Here is a 14809-nt window from a genome sequence, read left to right as displayed (position 1 = left end):
TTTTTTTTTTTTTTACTTATCTGCTTTCACAGCTGCTGTCAGCAACGCACGAGTGCATAGTTCAAAATCTGTGGGCACAATAGTGATAATATTCACCTGTACAAAACTTCAACCAATTAAAATGTGTATGTGAATTCCCAGGCTGGCTATGACACGTTCAACTCCACACACCACCATTTCACCATTCCTGGATCATCCTATTACAATGGCCCTGACAGCTACTCAAATTTACGTAACGGCAGTAATGTTGGCATCGCTGGTCGTTGGGCTTTTCGTGTTGACCATGGATCTAGAGGCTGTACGATTAATGGTAAGACAACACAAATACTTGCCATTCACAGAATGCACAGTTCTGTTGGTAAATGGTTAAGGGGGCTTTACAATGTGCTTTATATTCACACATTTAAACATACATTCACACACTGACAACAGAGGCATCCATGCAAGGCACTTCCTTAAGCAATATCATTGCTTTATTACGTGACTTCAGTTCTATAAGCTGCAGTTTCAAAACACTCAATTTAATTAACCAATATTTCATTCTTTTGATAAGATTTTCAGCTTTCATTTGAATCAGTCACCTATGGTATACTAAACTTAAATATTGTGTAATTAGCCTAACCCTCCTTTTTGTACACCCATGGCCTAGTTCGACTGTACCCAAGAAATGGAACCACACTTCCACGAGAGGATGATGGGAGCTCTTCTGTCATTGCCCTACAACAACCTTTTTTCTATTTTGGACTCCGATACGATCAGGCATTTGTATGTATATAATTTATGCAATTTGCAGCATTATCTTTTTGTATGGGACAGTATTATGTTTTATTTGTGTATTCAATGATTACATTTGATTAGCAAATAACTTCCTAACCTACTAGAATTGGGTGGTAAAATGTATACATGTAGGGCTATAATGTATTCCTCTTTTATATAAAAGAGGAAATAAAGCCATTAAATGCAGTGATTATGTGATTTGAATGATTTTTGTCAGTTCTAGTCAGTACACTGCACACACTTAAAAAAATTATAATGTGTCTTTGAAGTAAAAATAGTTCAGCCCCATGCACCTGTCAAATATTTGTTTGTAATGTTTGTTTTATCCACTCATTTGTTAGGTCAACAACAATGGACACCTTACCTTTAATAATCCTTGGAATTCGTATAGCCCTCGAAGTTTCCCGTATGGGGGGAGAGATCTAATTGCTCCATTCTGGACAGATTTGGACAACAGAGCAAATGGGGAAATCACATATAACCAATACACCAGTGGCTGTATCCTTCATCAGGCTACACAAGATATAAATCAATACTTCCCAGGCCTGAGTTTCTCTGCCCGTTTGGTGTTTGTTGCAACATGGTACGAGGTGGCATACTATCCCAGATCAGGAGATGTACGTATTTTATTATTATTGTTGTTTTTGTTGTTGTCTCCAACAGGCAATATGGCTGAAGGCCGGATAATATGTTAATTTCACTCCTGTGAGTCCTGTCCGTCCACATGTGTCCATCCAAGTGTGTCTGTGACCAGATAATCTGCAGCACTGCCAGCCTGATTGCCCTGAAACTTTGCACACACACTCGGCCAAGGAAGAACCCCCAAATCAAATCTTCCAAATCGGCCTCATGGTGGCGCTATAAGAGCCCACTTCACGTTTTGGCCTTTACTCTTGAGGTCATAATCCACAAATGAATCCCTGGATTCCTTGGATCGTGACAACTCAACATTGAAGCCCCATGGCTAACTCATAAATTATTTACATTTTCTATACGCACAAACGCACGCACGCACACACACACACACACACACACACACACACACACACACACACACACACACACACACACACACACACCAATCATAATCTGGGCAGATTTAATGGTAAAGTACAAATTAATGACAAATTACAAATTTACTTAACAAAATATGAGATAAATGGTATTTATCTTTTTCTTTTCTTTTTTCAGCGCACAACATTCCAAGCGGTGTTGATCTCTGGAAATCAGTACTCATTTGTACTGATGAATTATGAAACTATAGCCTCAACTTCTCGCAATGTACAGGTAGGACAATAAAGAATTTTTTTTTTTTTTTACTTATCTGCTTTCACAGCTGCTGTCAGCAACGCACGAGTGCATAGTTCAAAATCTGTGGGCACAATAGTGATAATATTCACCTGTACAAAACTTCAACCAATTAAAATGTGTATGTGAATTCCCAGGCTGGCTATGACACGTTCAACTCCACACACCACCATTTCACCATTCCTGGATCATCCTATTACAATGGCCCTGACAGCTACTCAAATTTACGTAACGGCAGTAATGTTGGCATCGCTGGTCGTTGGGCTTTTCGTGTTGACCATGGATCTAGAGGCTGTACGATTAATGGTAAGACAACACAAATACTTGCCATTCACAGAATGCACAGTTCTGTTGGTAAATGGTTAAGGGGGCTTTACAATGTGCTTTATATTCACACATTTAAACATACATTCACACACTGACAACAGAGGCATCCATGCAAGGCACTTCCTTAAGCAATATCATTGCTTTATTACGTGACTTCAGTTCTATAAGCTGCAGTTTCAAAACACTCAATTTAATTAACCAATATTTCATTCTTTTGATAAGATTTTCAGCTTTCATTTGAATCAGTCACCTATGGTATACTAAACTTAAATATTGTGTAATTAGCCTAACCCTCCTTTTTGTACACCCATGGCCTAGTTCGACTGTACCCAAGAAATGGAACCACACTTCCACGAGAGGATGATGGGAGCTCTTCTGTCATTGCCCTACAACAACCTTTTTTCTATTTTGGACTCCGATACGATCAGGCATTTGTATGTATATAATTTATGCAATTTGCAGCATTATCTTTTTGTATGGGACAGTATTATGTTTTATTTGTGTATTCAATGATTACATTTGATTAGCAAATAACTTCCTAACCTACTAGAATTGGGTGGTAAAAATGTATACATGTAGGGCTATAATGTATTCCTCTTTTATATAAAAGAGGAAATAAAGCCATTAAATGCAGTGATTATGTGATTTGAATGATTTTTGTCAGTTCTAGTCAGTACACTGCACACACTTAAAAAAATAATAATGTGTCTTTGAAGTAAAAATAGTTCAGCCCCATGCACCTGTCAAATATTTGTTTGTAATGTTTGTTTTATCCACTCATTTGTTAGGTCAACAACAATGGACACCTTACCTTTAATAATCCTTGGAATTCGTATAGCCCTCGAAGTTTCCCGTATGGGGGGAGAGATCTAATTGCTCCATTCTGGACAGATTTGGACAACAGAGCAAATGGGGAAATCACATATAACCAATACACCAGTGGCTGTATCCTTCATCAGGCTACACAAGATATAAATCAATACTTCCCAGGCCTGAGTTTCTCTGCACGTTTGGTGTTTGTTGCAACATGGTACGAGGTGGCATACTATCCCAGATCAGGAGATGTACGTATTTTATTATTATTGTTGTTTTTGTTGTTGTTGTCTCCAACAGGCAATATGGCTGAAGGCCGGATAATATGTTAATTTCACTCCTGTGAGTCCTGTCCGTCCACATGTGTCCATCCAAGTGTGTCTGTGACCAGATAATCTGCAGCACTGCCAGCCTGATTGCCCTGAAACTTTGCACACACACTCGGCCAAGGAAGAACCCCCAAATCAAATCTTCCAAATCGGCCTCATGGTGGCGCTATAAGAGCCCACTTCACGTTTTGGCCTTTACTCTTGAGGTCATAATCCACAAATGAATCCCTGGATTCCTTGGATCGTGACAACTCAACATTGAAGCACCATGGCTAACTCATAAATTATTTACATTTTCTACACGCACAATCGCACACTCACACACACACACACACACACACACACACACCAATCATAATCTGGGCAGATTTAATGGTAAAGTACAAATTAATGACAAATTTACTTAACAAAATATGAGATAAATGGTATTTATCTTTTTCTTTTCTTTTTTCAGCGCACAACATTCCAAGCGGTGTTGATCTCTGGAAATCAGTACTCATTTGTACTGATGAATTATGAAACTATAGCCTCAACTTCTCGCAATATACAGGTAGAACAATAAAGAAAATATTTAATTTTTTACTTATCTGCTTTCACAGCTGCTGTCAGCAACACATGAGTGCGTAGTTCAGAATCTGTGGGCACAATAGTGATAATATTCACCTGTACAAAACTTCAACCAATTAAAATGTGTATGTGAATTCCCAGGCTGGCTATGACACGTTCAACTCCACACACCACCATTTCACCATTCCTGGATCATCCTATTACAATGGCCCTGACAGCTACTCAAATTTACGTAACGGCAGTAATGTTGGCATCGCTGGTCGTTGGGCTTTTCGTGTTGACCATGGATCTAGAGGCTGTACGATTAATGGTAAGACAACACAAATACTTGCCATTCACAGAATGCACAGTACAGTTGGTAAATGGTTAAGGGGACTTTACAATGTGCTTTATATTCACACATTTAAACATACATTCACACACTGACAACAGAGGCATCCATGCAAGGCACTTCCTTAAGCAATATCATTGCTTTATTACGTGACTTCAGTTCTATAAGCTGCAGTTTCAAAACACTCAATTTAATTAACCAATATTTCATTCTTTTGATAAGATTTTCAGCTTTCATTTGAATCAGTCACCTATGTTATACTAAACTTAAATATTGTGTAATTAGCCTAACCCTCCTTTTTGTACACCCATGGCCTAGTTCGACTGTACCCAAGAATTGGAACCACACTTCCGCGAGAGGATGATGGGAGCTCTTCTGTCATTGCCCTACAACAACCTTTTTTCTATTTTGGACTCCGATACGATCAGGCATTTGTATGTATATAATTTATGCAATTTGCAGCATTATCTTTTTGTATGGGACAGTATTATGTTTTATTTGTGTATTCAATGATTACATTTGATTAGCAAATAACTTCCTAACCTACTAGAATTGGGTGGTAAAAATGTATACATGTAGGGCTATAATGTATTCCTCTTTTATATAAAAGAGGAAATAAAGCCATTAAATGCAGTGATTATGTGATTTGAATGATTTTTGTCAGTTCTAGTCAGTACACTGCACACACTTAAAAAAATAATAATGTGTCTTTGAAGTAAAAAATAGTTCAGCCCCATGCACCTGTCAAATATTTGTTTGTAATGTTTGTTTTATCCACTCATTTGTTAGGTCAACAACAATGGACACCTTACCTTTAATAATCCTTGGAGTTCGTATAACCCTCGAAGTTTCCCGTATGGGGGGAGAGATCTAATTGCTCCATTCTGGACAGATTTGGACAACAGAGCAAATGGGGAAATCACATATAACCAATACACCAGTGGCTGTATCCTTCATCAGGCTACACAAGATATAAATCAATACTTCCCAGGCCTGAGTTTCTCTGCCCGTTTGGTGTTTGTTGCAACATGGTACGAGGTGGCATACTATCCCAGATCAGGAGATGTACGTATTTTATTATTATTGTTGTTTTTGTTGTTGTTGTCTCCAACAGGCAATATGGCTGAAGGCCGGATAATATGTTAATTTCACTCCTGTGAGTCCTGTCCGTCCACATGTGTCCATCCAAGTGTGTCTGTGACCAGATAATCTGCAGCACTGCCAGCCTGATTGCCCTGAAACTTTGCACACACACTCGGCCAAGGAAGAACCCCCAAATCAAATCTTCCAAATCGGCCTCATGGTGGCGCTATAAGAGCCCACTTCACGTTTTGGCCTTTACTCTTGAGGTCATAATCCACAAATGAATCCCTGGATTCCTTGGATCATGACAACTCAACATAGAAGCACCATGGCTAACTCATAAATTATTTACATTTTCTACACGCACAATCGCACACTCACACACACACACACACACACACCAATCATAATCTGGGCAGATTTAATGGTAAAGTACAAATTAATGACAAATTTACTTAACAAAATATGAGATAAATGGTATTTATCTTTTTCTTTTCTTTTTTCAGCGCACAACATTCCAAGCGGTGTTGATCTCTGGAAATCAGTACTCATTTGTACTGATGAATTATGAAACTATAGCCTCAACTTCTCGCAATATACAGGTAGAACAATAAAGAAAATATTTAATTTTTTACTTATCTGCTTTCACAGCTGCTGTCAGCAACACATGAGTGCGTAGTTCAGAATCTGTGGGCACAATAGTGATAATATTCACCTGTACAAAACTTCAACCAATTAAAATGTGTATGTGAATTCCCAGGCTGGCTATGACACGTTCAACTCCACACACCACCATTTCACCATTCCTGGATCATCCTATTACAATGGCCCTGACAGCTACTCAAATTTACGTAACGGCAGTAATGTTGGCATCGCTGGTCGTTGGGCTTTTCGTGTTGACCATGGATCTAGAGGCTGTACGATTAATGGTAAGACAACACAAATACTTGCCATTCACAGAATGCACAGTACAGTTGGTAAATGGTTAAGGGGACTTTACAATGTGCTTTATATTCACACATTTAAACATACATTCACACACTGACAACAGAGGCATCCATGCAAGGCACTTCCTTAAGCAATATCATTGCTTTATTACGTGACTTCAGTTCTATAAGCTGCAGTTTCAAAACACTCAATTTAATTAACCAATATTTCATTCTTTTGATAAGATTTTCAGCTTTCATTTGAATCAGTCACCTATGTTATACTAAACTTAAATATTGTGTAATTAGCCTAACCCTCCTTTTTGTACACCCATGGCCTAGTTCGACTGTACCCAAGAATTGGAACCACACTTCCGCGAGAGGATGATGGGAGCTCTTCTGTCATTGCCCTACAACAACCTTTTTTCTATTTTGGACGCAGATACAACCAGACATTTGTATGTATATAATTTATGCAATTTGCAGCATTATCTTTTTGTATGGGACAGTATTATGTTTTATTTGTGTATTCAATGATTACAGGTGATTAGCAAATAACTTCCTAATCTACTAGAATTGGGTTGTAAAAATGTATACATGTAGGGCTATAATCTGAATCCAGCCATTCTCGTCGCCAAATGTTGTGTGTAAAAGAGTGACATGCACACACGATTGAACCAGAAACAACACTGCTTTACTTAGTCTCATGTCTCAGTACAGAACAGACTTCCTTGTTATTTCCCGCGCTGTGTATTACGTAGCATCCCATAATAACCAGTCTCTTAAAGGCATCTCAACCATTATATAACACAGTGTCCATATTATTACATATTCCTCTTTTATATGAAAGAGGAAATAAAGCCATTAAATGCAGTGATTATGTGATTTGAATGATTTTTGTCAGTTCTAGTCAGTACACTGCACACACTTAAAAAAAAAAAGAATGTGTCTTTGAAGTAAAAATAATTCAGCCCCACCTGTCAAATATTTGTTTGTAATGTTTGTTTTATCCACTCATTTGTTAGGTCAACAACAATGGACACCTTACCTTTAATAATCCTTGGAATTCGTATAGCCCTCGAAGTTTCCCGTATGGGGGGAGAGATCTAATTGCTCCATTCTGGACAGATTTGGACAACAGAGCAAATGGGGAAATCACATATAACCAATACACCAGTGGCTGTATCCTTCATCAGGCTACACAAGATATAAATCAATACTTCCCAGGCCTGAGTTTCTCTGCCAGTTTGGTGTTTGTTGCAACATGGTACGAGGTGGCATACTATCCCAGATCAGGAGATGTACGTATTTTATTATTATTATTGTTGTTGTTGTTGTTGTCTCCAACAGGCAATATGGCTGAAGGCCGGAGAATTGTTAATTTCACTCCTGTCCGTCCACATGTGTCCATCCAAGTGTGTCTGTGACCAGATAATCTGCAGCACTGCCAGCACTGCCAGCCTGATTGCCCTGAAACTTTGCACACACACTCAGCCAAGGAAGAACCCCCAAATCAAATCTTCAAAATCGGCCTCATGGTGGCGCTATAACAGACCACTTCACGTTTTGGCCTTTACTCTTGAGGTCATAATCCACAAATGAATCCCTGGATTCCTTGGATCGTGACAACTCAACATAGAAGCCCCATGGCTAACTCATAAATTATTTACATTTTCTTTATGCACACGCACGCACGCGCGCACACACACACACACACACACACACACACACACACACACACACACACACACACACACACACCAATCATAATCTGGGCAGATTTAATGGTAAAGTACAAATTAATGACAAATGACAAATTTACTTAACAAAATATGAGATAAATGGTATTTATCTTTTTCTTTTCTTTTTTCTTTTTTCAGCGCACAACATTCCAAGCGGTGTTGATCTCTGGAAATCAGTACTCATTTGTACTGATGAATTATGAAACTATAGCCTCAACTTCTCGCAATATACAGGTAGAACAATAAAGAAAATATTTAATTTTTTACTTATCTGCTTTCACAGCTGCTGTCAGCAACACATGAGTGCATAGTTCAAAATCTGTGGGCACAATAGTGATAATATTCACCTGTACAAAACTTCAACCAATTAAAATGTGTATGTGAATTCCCAGGCTGGCTATGACACGTTAAACTCCACACACCACCATTTCACCATTCCTGGATCATCCTATTACAATGGCCCTGACAGCTACTCAAATTTACGTAACGGCAGTAATGTTGGCATCGCTGGTCGTTGGGCTTTTCGTGTTGACCATGGATCTAGTAAGTACACAGTAAATACTTATACCTACCCGGTAACTATCTGGTAGTTGTTGACAATACTTGGTAATTACCTATAGGGTCTACATGGGTAACCTGCCTGGCCGCAGAGTAAATACTGGGTAGTTAACTGGTAATTACATAGTAAAAACCTATAAATACAGGGTAATTACCTGGTAGTTGTCAGGAAAATACTTGGTAATTACCTGGTACCTAATGTGTAACTTACCTGGTAGCAGAGTAAATACTTATAAATACTGGGTAGTTACCTGGTAATTACATAGTAAAAACCTATAAATACAGGTTAATTACCTAGTAGTTGTCAAGAAAATACTTGGTAATTTCCTAGTAGCTACTGGGTAACTTGCATGGTAGCAGAGTAAATACTTATGAATACTGGGTAGTTACCTAGTAATTACACAGTAAATACTTATAAATACAGGGTAATTACTATAGGTAGTTGTCAGGAAAATACTTGGTAATTACCTGGCAACTAGTGGATCATTCACCATGGTAAGTTCCATGTAATTATACAGTAAATAGTTATACATACAGCGTAAATACCTGACTAGGTGACTAGTTGTCAGGGAAAATACTTGGTAATGACCTAGTAATTACTGCATAACTACATAGTAGTTAAAACCTACTATTGCCATGTAGTTACCAGGTAATTACCTGGTAGTTACCGTAAAATGAAGGGTTACCGAAATACCTAGTTCCATTTCTCTTTATTAATTTTGAGATTCAAATCATGGTTATTTACATTTTGCTTCATTATATCTTGAAGCCCAGTTAGATTTTTTTCTTCTTAGCTCATCACATTATGGCTTTAATCATGCTTAACTTTGGAATTGTCTTCTCTTTGTAGTGCCATGTGTTGCTACCAACATCTCTGTAGCTCCTGAATGTATCAGCAACAGTGCTGTTGTGTCCTGGTCTGGCCACAAAGGAACAGTACAGTACTATGTTTCTGCCTCAAGTAGTCAAGACAATGTCACCTGCCTGTCCTCTGAACTCCATTGTACTCTTACAAGCATCATGTGTGGCACCACCTACACTGTACGCGTTAAGGCTATCAATGGGAACTGCTCCAGTGACCATAGTCCGGCCTTGACATTCAGCTCAGGTATGAGATGGAGAACATTACACGCATGCTCGCACGCACACACACACACACACACACACACACACACACACACGTGCGCATGCACACACTTCTTGTAAACCTGTGATGTGACAAAAATTTTGATTCTGATTAACTTTCTCACTCTTTTTCTTTCTCTTCCCAGCCCCATGTGCTCCATATAATGTTACTGCCAGTCTGGTGTGTCCCAACTCAACCCATGTGACCTCACTGACCTGGGTAGGAAGCCCCAGTGCCACAGCTTACAATGTGACAGCGGTGGGCGAGGATGGACAAGTACATGACTGCAACACCAACAGAACCAGCTGTCAGATACCCAACATGCACTGTGGCCAGAACTTCACCATCACAGTGACACCATATTCTGACTCATGTGCTGGGAATCCCAGCATTCCTTATCGGTTGATGGCAGGTACAGAGCGGGAACAAGACCTAAAATCCAAAAACGATGTACTATTAGACCAATTATAATATTCTCCACAACATGAAATAGAATAAACTTTAAATTTTTCTCCATTTCTTACCTCTTATGTCTCCAGGTCCCTGCCCACCTAGTAATATTTCTGTTTCTACATTATGCGGAGTTAGCAACGTGTCCTGGTCCCCTGACAGAGGAGCAGACATGTACATAGCAACAGCAACAACACATGATGGAGACATCTACACCTGTGACTCAGGCAATGCAAACTCCTGCTCTTTCACTGATCTAGACTGTGGTGAAAACTACTCTGTCACTGTTGTAGCTGTGGACAGAGGTTGTCACAGTCAACCAAGTTCAGCTGTGTATCTGAAAACAGGTGAGAAGATGTTCACCAAAGGCACCGTAATTCTGATTTTGAAGCGTTAGGTAATTTTCTCTGTGGGACTCAACTTAATTCAATTGAATGACTTAAAATTGGGATATGGAATGCACAATTGAGTAAAGGGATGAACCAAGAATTACCTAGTTCCATTTCTCTTCATTAATTTTGAGATTCAAATCATGGTTATTTACATTTTGCTTCATTATATCTTGAAGCCCAGTTAGATTTTTTTCTTCTTAGCTCATCACATTATGGCTTTAATCATGCTTAACTTTGGAATTGTCTTCTCTTTGTAGTGCCATGTGTTGCTACCAACATCTCTGTAGCTCCTGAATGTATCAGCAACAGTGCTGTTGTGTCCTGGTCTGGCCACAAAGGAACAGTACAGTACTATGTTTCTGCCTCAAGTAGTCAAGACAATGTCACCTGCCTGTCCTCTGAACTCCATTGTACTCTTACAAGCATCATGTGTGGCACCACCTACACTGTACAAGTTAAGGCTATCAATGGCAACTGCTCCAGTGACCATAGTCCGGCCTTGACATTCAGCTCAGGTATGAGATGGAGAACATTACACGCATGCTCGCACGCGCACACACACACACACACACACACACACACACACACACACACACACACACACACACACACACACACACACACACACACACACACACACACACACACGTGCGCATGCACACACTTCTTGTAAACCTGTGATGTGACAAAAATTATGATTCTGATTAACTTTCTCACTCTGTTTCTTTCTCTTCCCAGCCCCATGTGCTCCATATAATGTTACTGCCAGTCTGGTGTGTCCCAACTCAACCCATGTGACCTCACTGACCTGGGTAGGAAGCCACAGTGCCACAGCTTACAATGTGACAGCGGTGGGCCAGGATGGACAAGTACATGACTGCAACACCAACAGAACCAGCTGTCAGATACCCAACATGCACTGTGGCCAGAACTTCACCATCACAGTGACACCATATTCTGACTCATGTGCTGGGAATCCCAGCATTCCTTATCGGTTGATGGCAGGTACAGAGCGGGAACAAGACCTAAAATCCAAAAACGATGTACTATTAGACCAATTATAATATTCTCCACAACATGAAATAGAATAAACTTTAAATTTTTCTCCATTTCTTACCTCTTATGTCTCCAGGTCCCTGCCCACCTAGTAATATTTCTGTTTCTACATTATGCGGAGTTAGCAACGTGTCCTGGTCCCCTGACAGAGGAGCAGACATGTACATAGCAACAGCAACAACACATGATGGAGACATCTACACCTGTGACTCAGGCAATGCAAACTCCTGCTCTTTCACTGATCTAGACTGTGGTGAAAACTACTCTGTCACTGTTGTAGCTGTGGACAGAGGTTGTCACAGTCAACCAAGTTCAGCTGTGTATCTGAAAACAGGTGAGAAGATGTTCACCAAAGGCACCGTAATTCTGATTTTGAAGCGTTAAGTAATTTTCTCTGTGGGACTCAACTTAATTCAATTGAATGACTTAAAATCGGGATATGGAATGCACAATTGAGTAAAGGGAGGAACCAAGAAATACCTAGTTCCATTTCTCTTCATTAATTTTGAGATTCAAATCATGGTTATTTACATTTTGCTTCATTATATCTTGAAGCCCAGTTAGATTTTTTTCTTCTTAGCTCATCACATTATGGCTTTAATCATGCTTAACTTTGGAATTGTCTTCTCTTTGTAGTGCCATGTGTTGCTACCAACATCTCTGTAGCTCCTGAATGTATCAGCAACAGTGCTGTTGTGTCCTGGTCTGGCCACAAAGGAACAGTACAGTACTATGTTTCTGCCTCAAGTAGTCAAGACAATGTCACCTGCCTGTCCTCTGAACTCCATTGTACTCTTACAAGCATCATGTGTGGCACCACCTACACTGTACGCGTTAAGGCTATCAATGGGAACTGCTCCAGTGACCATAGTCCGGCCTTGACATTCAGCTCAGGTATGAGATGGAGAACATTACACGCATGCTCGCACGCACGCACGCACGCACGCACGCGCACACACACACACACACACACACACACACACACACACACACACACACACACACACACACACACGTGCGCATGCACACACTTCTTGTAAACCTGTGATGTGACAAAAAGTTTGATTCTGATTAACTTTCTCACTCTTTTTCTTTCTCTTCCCAGCCCCATGTGCTCCATATAATGTTACTGCCAGTCTGGTGTGTCCCAACTCAACCCATGTGACCTCACTGACCTGGGTAGGAAGCCCCAGTGCCACAGCTTACAACGTGACAGCGGTGGGCCAGGATGGACAAGTACATGACTGCAACACCAACAGAACCAGCTGTCAGATACCCAACATGCACTGTGGCCAGAACTTCACCATCACAGTGACACCATATTCTGACTCATGTGCTGGGAATCCCAGCATTCCTTATCGGTTGATGGCAGGTACAGAGCGGGAACAAGACCTAAAATCCAAAAACGATGTACTATTAGACCAATTATAATATTCTCCACAACATGAAATAGAATAAACTTTAAATTTTTCTCCATTTCTTACCTCTTATGTCTCCAGGTCCCTGCCCACCTAGTAATATTTCTGTTTCTACATTATGCGGAGTTAGCAACGTGTCCTGGTCCCCTGACAGAGGAGCAGACATGTACATAGCAACAGCAACAACACATGATGGAGACATCTACACCTGTGACTCAGGCAATGCAAACTCCTGCTCTTTCACTGATCTAGACTGTGGTGAAAACTACTCTGTCACTGTTGTAGCTGTGGACAGAGGTTGTCACAGTCAACCAAGTTCAGCTGTGTATCTGAAAACAGGTGAGAAGATGTTCACCAAAGGCACCGTAATTCTGATTTTGAAGCGTTAGGTAATTTTCTCTGTGGGACTCAACTTAATTCAATTGAATGACTTAAAATTGGGATATGGAATGCACAATTGAGTAAAGGGATGAACCAAGAATTACCTAGTTCCATTTCTCTTCATTAATTTTGAGATTCAAATCATGGTTATTTACATTTTTCTTCATTATATCTTGAAGCCCAGTTAGATTTTTTTCTTCTTAGCTCATCACATTATGGCTTTAATCATGCTTAACTTTGGAATTGTCTTCTCTTTGTAGTGCCATGTGTTGCTACCAACATCTCTGTAGCTCCTGAATGTATCAGCAACAGTGCTGTTGTGTCCTGGTCTGGCCACAAAGGAACAGTACAGTACTATGTTTCTGCCTCAAGTAGTCAAGACAATGTCACCTGCCTGTCCTCTGAACTCCATTGTACTCTTACAAGCATCATGTGTGGCACCACCTACACTGTACGCGTTAAGGCTATCAATGGCAACTGCTCCAGTGACCATAGTCCGGCCTTGACATTCAGCTCAGGTATGAGATGGAGAACATTACACGCATGCTCGCACACACACACACACACACACACACACACACACACACACACACACACACACACGTGCGCATGCACACACTTCTTGTAAACCTGTGATGTGACAAAAATTATGATTCTGATTAACTTTCTCACTCTGTTTCTTTCTCTTCCCAGCCCCATGTGCTCCATATAATGTTACTGCCAGTCTGGTGTGTCCCAACTCAACCCATGTGACCTCACTGACCTGGGTAGGAAGCCACAGTGCCACAGCTTACAATGTGACAGCGGTGGGCCAGGATGGACAAGTACATGACTGCAACACCAACAGAACCAGCTGTCAGATACCCAACATGCACTGTGGCCAGAACTTCACCATCACAGTGACACCATATTCTGACTCATGTGCTGGGAATCCCAGCATTCCTTATCGGTTGATGGCAGGTACAGAGCGGGAACAAGACCTAAAATCCAAAAACGATGTACTATTAGACCAATTATAATATTCTCCACAACATGAAATAGAATAAACTTTAAATTTTTCTCCATTTCTTACCTCTTATGTCTCCAGGTCCCTGCCCACCTAGTAATATTTCTGTTTCTACATTATGCGGAGTTAGCAACGTGTCCTGGTCCCCTGACAGAGGAGCAGACATGTACATAGCAACAGCAACAACACATGATGGAGACATCTACACCTGTGACTCAG

The 14809-nt window shown here is 40.3% G+C and overlaps 1 protein-coding gene across 1 annotated transcript in view; it reads left to right on the top strand.

Moving 5' to 3' along the window:
* Positions 1-4404: 4404 nt before the first annotated feature.
* The window catches only part of LOC310874570 (alpha-tectorin-like), a gene marked incomplete at its 5' end in the record, with an annotated part of 43597 nt that continues 33192 nt past the window's right edge, over positions 4405-14809 (top strand). The window contains 2 exons of the mRNA XM_083787428.1: positions 4405-4431; positions 6296-6464. Of these exons, the coding sequence (XP_083643554.1) occupies positions 4405-4431; positions 6296-6464 (196 nt within the window). The remainder of the gene's footprint in view (positions 4432-6295; positions 6465-14809) is intronic.

The sequence above is a fragment of the Protomyctophum parallelum genome (assembly GCF_964188405.1).
Source record: "Protomyctophum parallelum genome assembly, chromosome: 17".
NCBI classification, from domain to species: Eukaryota; Metazoa; Chordata; class Actinopteri; order Myctophiformes; family Myctophidae; genus Protomyctophum; species Protomyctophum parallelum.
The sequence above is the reverse complement of the archived record's forward strand: the minus strand, read 5'-3'. Positions and strand labels throughout refer to the sequence as shown.